This window comes from Lycium ferocissimum, chromosome 6 (genome assembly GCF_029784015.1).
Source record: "Lycium ferocissimum isolate CSIRO_LF1 chromosome 6, AGI_CSIRO_Lferr_CH_V1, whole genome shotgun sequence".
NCBI classification, from domain to species: domain Eukaryota; kingdom Viridiplantae; phylum Streptophyta; class Magnoliopsida; order Solanales; family Solanaceae; genus Lycium; species Lycium ferocissimum.
Window position 1 is genome coordinate 2,366,122 of NC_081347.1, and position 9,676 is coordinate 2,375,797.

Consider the following 9,676-nt stretch of genomic DNA (forward strand, 5'->3'; position numbering starts at 1 on the left):
AGTTTTGATAGACTTAAAAATAATTTGAGAGTAATTAATGTTATGGGTAAAACAGAAAAAATAAATTATTTTTTCTTGATATGCTAAAGTAAACAAGTAGAAGTGAACGGCGGGAGTAGTGCATAGATAAGAGTGTCTGTGTGTGTGTGTGTTTATTTACCGGGAAAATTACCTGTACAGGTAATATTGTAGTGTTATTTACTAATACTACCAGGAAAATCAATTTTACCAATAGTACCGAGTTTTTGATTACCAATAATACAAAATATGGTATATCCCCATAAAATACAAGTTTCCCATTAATATAATTCCCACCAAAAACGCTCGAATACAAGGGATATGCCCTCTTACCTTCTTTTGTGTATAGATAGAATTCTCCAAAATCTTGTCTTCTATCAAGGCCAGGTTCAACATGGGCATTACCAACATACTTGCTTGCAGGTGCCTACATAACCATGTATTTATCAGACGGAATTAATTGGCAAAATAATAATTTAAAAAGTATCTCAAATAAATAAATAAAAAGATATTAATAGTCCACCTTCATATATATATTGGGTCAAAACCACTTACTTTTAACCTCTTTAACTCAGCAAGAACTTGTTGAAACGAATCAGTCATAAAATTCTTCAGAGATTCAAATTCTCGAACGACCTAAAATGAGAAATCAATTTAACTATGACGGATAGTCATTTGATATGAGTACGGAATGTAAATTCAAACCTTTTCGTTGAAGGATAGGAGATCACTTCTTCCCTAATAAGCAAGAAAAAACCAAACACAAATATAAAGTGGTCAACTGTGTAAAATGTTTATAAAAATAATGTGAAGTATTGGTAATGTAAATACCTTCTTAAGCTCTATACGTAATTCATTCAATTCCTTGATTATGTCCTCAGTTGAATTAATCTCTTGTGGTTGTTCTAAAACATGATCTGAATAGCCATCTTCGTTTGACTCTTTGTATTCCATTTCATAATCTCTTACTTCTGGCAACCTAAAGGTACCTATCTCTTCGGCAGTTGCAGTAATGTTGGTAAACTACACAATTCAAAAGCTTCATCACGAATTCTTTACATTGTATATATTGCATTGTATGCAGAATGTATGTAGAATGTTTATAATTTGTATGTGTTGCAATAATGTTGGTAAACACACAATTAAAAAGCTTCATCACAAATTCTTTACATTGTATATATCTTATTGTATGCAGAATGTATGTAGAATGTGTATAATATGTATGGTGCAAAAACTAATGAATACCTGGTTTCCATTTGGTCTGAACATACCATTGTTTAGAAATTTAGACCTCAATCTGTCTTTTTTTGCTTTCCATCTCAAAATACGAGGAATGTTGTCTCCAACTCGAGTGGCAATCTGACCGTCTATGCTTGAGCAACACTCATAAATCCAAACTTGCAAAGCAAGTGGTAGCCCGCCAAGTCGATAATACGTTATAGTTGGGCTCAACCTATGCCTAATTGTGACAAGCAATGCTTTATAAACTTCTTGTCCCCACGGATAATTTATGTACTCTCCGGATTCTACCAAATCAAAGTGTAATTTGTCAACCGGGGTGTTATCTTTCTCAGTTGAGAACAAAAACTCAGATATGAAATACAGCGTCGCAAGCTTCACAGCGTCTTGGTCATCTAACAATGATTGATCCAAAAAGCAAGTACGCAAAGTGTACTTGTCAACTTTATCTAACCCATGAAAGTAACTGCTCATCAATCTATTGGGAGCCTCAGGATCAAATCTAATCTCACCTTCACCCAAACAGTTCAGCCCCGTCACAATACCAAATTCACGGAGACCAAAGTACAACTTGTATCCATTCACCTCTACAACAAATACATCATCACTATAATTTTTCAACTCTCTTGCCATTAAAGTTCTAATCATCTGATGTTGAAATAATGTCTTGGGCATATCCAGAAAATACCCGAAACAACCTTCCTTAAAAATATTCAATTGCTGATCAGATAATTTATCCTTGATTTTCTCAATGGCGTCAAGATTGGAATAGGAGCACCAGTGAGTGGTAGGAAAAACTGATCTTTTTGTCATTGAAATCTTCTTCTGTGTAAACAAAGAGGTTAACAACAAGTAGAGCTATATATAATCTTATATGAGAGAATTATCAGTTTATACAAAAACATATATTAAAAAATACAAAACATATCTATATATATATGTTCTTCTGTGGAAACAAAAACCTACAATTATTAGAGGATAGATTATCAGTAGAGAAAATATACAATTTCATCACCCCTGAATAACACAAGATAAATATCTTAAATAAAGGTATAAGTATACTCTAATGTGAAAAAATGAGCCTGTCATCTGTATATACAAATAGATACAAAAAAAATAAAAAAATACAGTAATAATATAAGCACACGCTTTATATAAACTCTAAAAAATGAGATAAAGAATTTGTATCAAGATACAACAATATATATATATATATATATATATATATATATATATATATATATATATAATAGAAAACACATGTAGATATGCACTTCTCGTCAAAAATAATGAACAATTGGTAGAGGAATCGTATAAAAAATACAAATCATACAAATTCATCAATTGGGAAATACAATATAAATATATATATAAAAATACGGTAATAATACAAAACCCCCCCCCCTTTATAAATACTCCAAAAAAGATATAAAGAGTTTGTATGTATATACAATATAAATTACTGAAAGGGAAAAAATTAAAAAATTAAAAACCTTTGGATTATTTGACTTCTTGTTCTTTTTCTTTTTGGCTCCATGGTCGACCTTGGTCCTCTTTGTGGGATTCACAATGATTCTTTCTTCTACAAAATTGTTGTCTTCAATAATAATGTCCTTGCCCTTCCTTTTGACAGATTCACTGGCCATACTACTTGAACCTTGCGGCCCTTTTTCCTTTGACACAGGTGTTGCATGTGCCGATTTTGGTTTCTCGTTTACATTATCTTGAGTGAAATTAAGTAGATCAAAACACGGACCATCCTCGCATATAACGCGACCCTGACGACGAGGGCTCTTTCTAGGGGTGATGGGTATGTTCGACATCGCAAGAATTTTGAAAGAAGAGGGAAGTTTGGGAGAAGAGAGAAGAAGAAATAGTGAGCAATACACTGTTCTAAGGGTGGGAAATCGCAAGAATTATGATGGAGGTTTCAAATTAGCAAATTTTGATAAATGCCGGGTAGAATCCGATAGATACGTTTACGTGTGTAAAGCTTTAAAAATATTTCACCTTTAAAATAGGCTAAAAAGGTGGGCACGGTGGAAATCTCTAAATTTTGGTAAAACTGGTAATTGTTGGTAATGTTAGTAATTATTTGATAATATTGGCAAGGGTAGTAATATTTGTTCTAGACTAGTGACCACACGTAATTTTCCCTAAAAAAAACTAGAATGTCACACTAGTAACTTTTGAAAGGTAAAAACTTACATGCATCAGATTTATACACCAAAACAATACATATATGCCACGTTTTGCAGGTGCACTATTTACATTTAATCATGGTTAATTAGTATTAATATTACCTCATTAAATCACTTAACCATGATAAATTGATGTAAGTACTTGGTGCGGATAAAAATTTTCCCTTTTGAACCCCTTGCCCACTAAACTAAAATCTTCCTTATGCCAAAGGAATTCAACAGTTTATATATATACATAATCATAAACAGTGTCTTTTGCTCAATTGGTCCCCAAATAAAACAAGCTATCTGCTATCATAGATAAATATAACCCGAAAATGAATTTTTTTTTCTTACACTAACAACATATACTATAGGGAGAAGGGTAAAAAATGCCCCTCTACTTTGGAAAAAGGGCTAAAATATTTTTCATTACAAATTTGAGTCAAAAATACCCCTCCCGTCATTAAAGTTTTCAAATATACTCTTGCCTTAACGGAAATTCCCAACATAATCCTATTTCATTTTTAAACCACTCCATTTAAACCCGACTCAACTACATAAAAAACTCATATGCGACTAACTTGTTCCGAAGTACTACATCTGGAGCCGCTAGGCACAGGAACGGGTAACCCATATGGGTTTTTTATTTAGTTGGGTGGGTTTAAATGAATCGGATTTAAAAATGAAATCGGGTTATGTTGGAGATTTGCGTTAGATATGAGTATAATTTAAAAACTTTAATGACGGAAGGGGTATTTTAACCCAAATTTGTAGTAGAGGATATTTTACCCCTTTTCGCAAAGTAGAGGGGATATTTTTTGCCCTTTTCCCTATACTATAACTAAAAACTCTTTCGCAGAATTTAATACAATGGCAGATTTGAAAATTCGATCCCCTAGCTTATTCGGGAAAAAGAAAAACTTTTTCATCCCCTAACCCATTAGGGAATCTTATCTTTTTCGTAATGCTTTTTCGAAGGACAACTGGGCGTAAATGGTGTGACATTTTCGGTGTTTTTCGGCTGTGAGTTGTTTCACCTTTTTTTTTTCTCTGTAATTTTATATTAATTTGATAGAGCTGAGTTGTTAATATTTGCAGAAATGTTAATTGAGAATTTTAGCTTAAATTCATGAATTTAGGGACTTGAATGCTGAACATTTTATAGAGTTTGAGTAAATTCCACCACGTGTGTTGGTAGGAAATGTTTAGAGTTAATGGTCAAAAACACATTTAAATATCACCTTTTCGCGAGTTTCATACCTCAACTATCCATTTACCTATCTAAACTATCACTCCTATTTATATACATCTATCCGAATTGGCCTATCACTCGATTGATTTTATTAAAATTATCACTCCTTTTGTATTAACAACACCTTCGCATGTCGATTGATTTTATTACCTATCTTAACTATCACTCCATTGTTACATATTACTGTGGAATTTTGGTGCAGGAGTCACAGAGGTGGGTCTTCTATTACAGTTCAAAGAGGCTTCACAGAAATTTCCTACTTTACTTACTTTTCCATAATGAATGAATAATATTCAATGAAAATGTACCACATTTAATGCTACACTATATACCACTTGACTAGGTCCAATAGCAATAATTCAAAGAGTAGACCCCATCTTCATAGAAACTTTTCATATTTGATGTCCTATATATGACTTTGTCCCAAATATCATCCATTTATCTCTTATCACTACCACAATCTATCCACACAGTTTTTTCTTTCTTCTCAAATTTCAACAAATTAACTGAATCCATGGCATCTTCTTCTTCTTCTGGGAGTAATTCACAATGTCCTCGACGGAAGTATGATGTCTTTCTAAGTTTTAGAGGTGAAGACACTCGCAACACATTTACGGGTCACTTGTACGAAGGCTTGAAAAATAGGGGAATACACACCTTTAAAGATGATATAGAGCTAAAGTATGGCGATCCGATCTCAGAAGAACTCTTGACAGCTATCGAAGAGTCTCAAGTTGCCCTCGTCGTTTTCTCAAAGGATTATGCTACATCCAGATGGTGCTTGGAAGAACTAGTAAGGATCATGGAATGCAATAAGAAAAAAAATGGACAAAGAGTCATGCCGGTCTTCTATAATGTGGATCCATCACATGTTCGACACCAAAGGGGGAGCTTTGCAGAAGCCTTTGCAAAACACGAATCGAACTATAAGGATGATGTTGAGGGAATGCAGAAGGTGAAAGGATGGAGGGCAGCTTTAAGGGAAGCGGCCAATCTCTCAGGTTGTGACACCCGTAACAGGTGAGCTAAATAAACTGAAACGGAGGGAATAGTTTATGAAGACTAGCTACACATATTCTACTATAGAACAAAGAATCTGTACCTAAAAATGAGTTGAATCTTAAATAAACTTTTCATATTAGATATGTTTCTATCAGTAAGAAGGGATAGTTTCTATTAATTTAATTACAAATGACATTGTTACGTAGATAATATTTTGAGTGGTTCTTTAGGATTCTTGATTTATGTGCTTAGTCCCTTTATCATAATTATGCAGTAATCTACAATATGAGTACTTCTTGTTCTTGACTTTTTGACTTGTATATATCAAGAATCTTCTTACTTTTTGTAGGATTGAATCAGATTGTATTCGGGATCTTGTTGACCAAATTTCCAAATTATGCAAGACTTCTTTATCTTATTTGCAAAATATTGTGGGAATAGATACTCATTTAAATGAAGTAAATTCCCTACTACAGATGGAAATCAATGATGTTCGGATTATAGGGATATGGGGAATGGGCGGCGTCGGTAAAACGACAATAGCAACAGCCATCTTTCATACTCTATCTAATCAATTTAAAGCTGCTTGTTTTCTTGAGGATGTTAAAGAAATTGCAAAAAAGAAGCAACTATTTTCTTTACAAAATATCCTTCTCTCTAAACTGTTAGGAAAAAAAGATGATTATGTCAATAATAAGCACGAGGGGAAGTGGATGATTCCGAGCAGACTTTGTTCTATGAAGGTGCTAATTGTGCTTGATGACATAGATCAGTTAGATCATTTAGAGTATTTAGCAGATGATGTTGGTTGGTTTGGTAATGGCAGCAGAGTTGTTGTAACAACTAGAGATAAACGTCTGATAGAGAAGAATGATGCAATAATATATGAACTGACTCCATTACCTTATCTTGAAGCTATGCAACTGTTCAATCAGCATGCTTTCAAAGGAAAAGTTCCAGATGAGTTTAAGAACTTATCGTTGGAGGTAGTAAACTATGCTAAAGGCCTTCCTTTAGCCCTCGTGGTGTGGGGTTCTATGCTGTATAAGAGAGACATAGATGAGTGGACAAGTGCTATAGAGGAAATGAGAAATAACTCTAATTCAGATATTGATAAAAATCTCAGAATAAGTTATGATGGATTGGAGTCTAGAGAGCAAACGATATTTCTAGATATAGCATGTTTTTTCCGAGGAGATTATAAAAAAGAAGTCATGCAAATCCTTGAGAGTTGTCATCTTGGAGCTAAATACATCTTGAACGTCCTAATTGAAAAATCTCTTTTGTTCATCTCTAAAAATGATACGATTCAAATGCATGACCTTATACAAGATATGGGTCAAAATATAGTGAAAATGCAAAAGGATCCGGGAGAACGTAGCAGACTATGGGATATTGAAGAAATCAAAGAAGTGATGATCAACAATACGGTAAGTAGGCTAAATAAAATGCCATAATATTCAATTTCTATTTTTCATATTCCAAAGACATATAGGTTCAATTCCAATCTATCTGTTTCTCACATTTTCATGCAAGCAAAATCGGATAGCAAATTAAATTCTTGGATCATCTCAATATCATCATAACGTACTTTCATGTATAGAAGGTCTTTCCGTAATGAATAATCTTTGAAGTCATAATCAGTTGATAATTGGATTGGGTTTATTTCTGCTAATCTTCTTTTCTCTGGCTCCTAACAGAAGAACCGAAGGTCTCACTTTCTATGGTTGCATGAGTTAGCATGTGCTCTAGTGTAGAAATGATTCTGCTCTAGTGCCTAATTAATTTGTCAAGTAGCCACTTTAATTAACGTTGCCCAATTCGTTTTCTTATGTTATTAAGCCATGAATTAGTCTAGTAGCCATTTAATCTATTTATTCCAATTTCATTGTTTGGATTAACTTGAAATTTGTATGATTATATACTTAATAAGTTAATAACTCAATAAGGGATTCATTTTAATTACCATTGATTATTTTGCTAAAAAAATTACTCCTTACAATTTATTGGTATTGTTTCAATTAATTTTGTTCTATCATTGCATGAAAAGCTTTTATTTTATTTTTTTTGTTCCCACCTAGTGCTCTGTATCTGCATTGGGGCCGGACTAAATCTGGATTTGCACATTGCAGGGCCCATATCTGGGGGGAAGGGGTGGTAAATACTTACGCATACCGGGTGTTTACACCAAACCAATGCAATTTACTATGGTTAAGTGATTTAATGAAATGAATATATACATTAATTAATCATGGTTAAGTGATAGTTGTATATATTCAAACACATATCATACATCTATTGGTTTGGTGTAAACACCCGGTGCGGATAAGTTTTACCCTGTCTCGGGGCAGCGCTCCCAACAGAATTTTTTTCATTCCCAGGGGTTCGATTCCGAGACCACTTTTAGATTTGACTCTACATATATTCTCAGAAATTATATTTTTTGGAAGTAGAATTATATAATTAATTGCACAAAGTGTTTGTCTTAAGCACATATTTCCTTAAAAATACCCAACTAATATTGTACCTTAAGATTGTTTAATGGTATACTAGTTATTCAAGAACTTCAAGTGCAATAAAAACTATTATAGACCATGACGAAATTTGGAATTACGAGGAGTGAGAAAGTAATCATATTGTCAAGAAAATTTATACAACTTTTGAAGTTATACTTTGTAAATTAATAATGATCTTTTTTATCAGGGGACCAAGACAGTGGAAGCAATCTGGACTAGTTATTGTAATAAAGGGATATGCTTTAGCAAAGAGGCCATGAAAAATATGAAAATGCTTAGGATATTACGCATAGGGACCGACAATCCCTCCACTTGCGATGATGGCGTCATTGAGTACCTGTCCAACAATTTGTGTTGGTTTGTCTGGCATGCTTATCCTTGGAAGTCATTGCCAGCTAAATTTGAACCCAAAAAGCTTGTTCATCTTGAACTCCGTTTCAGTAAATTGTGTCAGTTATGGAAGGAAACAAAGGTACAACAGTTAAATTCTATTTTATTTTAATTTTTCTCTCTAACTATCTATTCCCTTTAGTAATGAGCAAATATTACTGCTTTTGGCCTGTTTTATTTCATATACTTTCAATTTTGGCTTGAGCTAAAATTATAATTGAAAAACTAAAGTATAAAGAGGAGATGTTGTGAGGGTTTTATACTTGAAACTAAGTTCAAAAACAAAATTAAAATTAAATAATTTAGTAATACTTAAAAGTGTTATTGATAAATTTAAACCACTAAAGGAATTCCTAGCAATAGAATAAAAGTGTAAAAAATACATTAAATAGTAAGAAATTTTTATATTTTTTTATATTTTATTAAAAGAGGAATAATAATCAAAGACATCAAGTCGAGTGTCAAGCTAATAAATGGTCACATAGCAATGTACAATACTAAGTAATGAATAATATACCAACAATAAGCAAGGGACAAAAAGAGGACAAAATTAAAAAGAAATCATTGTAAAATATAAAAGAATGAAACTTATTTGAATTTGAGATGAGAAAGTGCTTTAAATTATAAGGAGAAAAGTTATATATATATATATATATATATATATATATATATATATATATATATATATATATATATATATATATATATATATATATATTAAAAGGAGGATAATCAAACTTGAGATTAAGCCAAGTGGCGTGTTAATAAGGTCATTTGACACTTATTTGAATTTGATGAGGATAATCAAGCTTGACATTAAGCCAAGTGTACGTTAATAAAGTCATTTGACACTTATTTGAATTTGAGATGAGAAAGTGTTTTGAACTATAATAAGAATAAGTTATATTTGTATATTTTTATATTAAAAGAAGGATAATCAAACTTGAGATTAAGTCAAGTGGTGCGTTAAAAAGGTCACTTAATTGACACTTTTTAAGATAATGTTATAAAGAAAAATAATTATTCAATGATTTGTTTCTTTAATTTCAGAAATATTTTGTTATTGATATATTACA

General features: G+C 32.3%; 1 protein-coding gene across 1 annotated transcript; it reads left to right on the forward strand.

Annotated features, from left to right (window-relative positions):
* Window positions 1–4,993: 4,993 nt before the first annotated feature.
* On the forward strand, window positions 4,994–9,199 carry LOC132058888 (TMV resistance protein N-like). Its single transcript, XM_059451278.1, has 3 exons — window positions 4,994–5,712; window positions 6,044–7,124; window positions 8,398–9,199. Exons 1-3 carry the CDS (start codon window positions 5,105–5,107, stop codon window positions 8,710–8,712), a joined length of 2,004 nt encoding a protein of 667 aa, XP_059307261.1. The 5' UTR covers window positions 4,994–5,104; the 3' UTR covers window positions 8,713–9,199.
* Window positions 9,200–9,676: the final 477 nt, after the last annotated feature.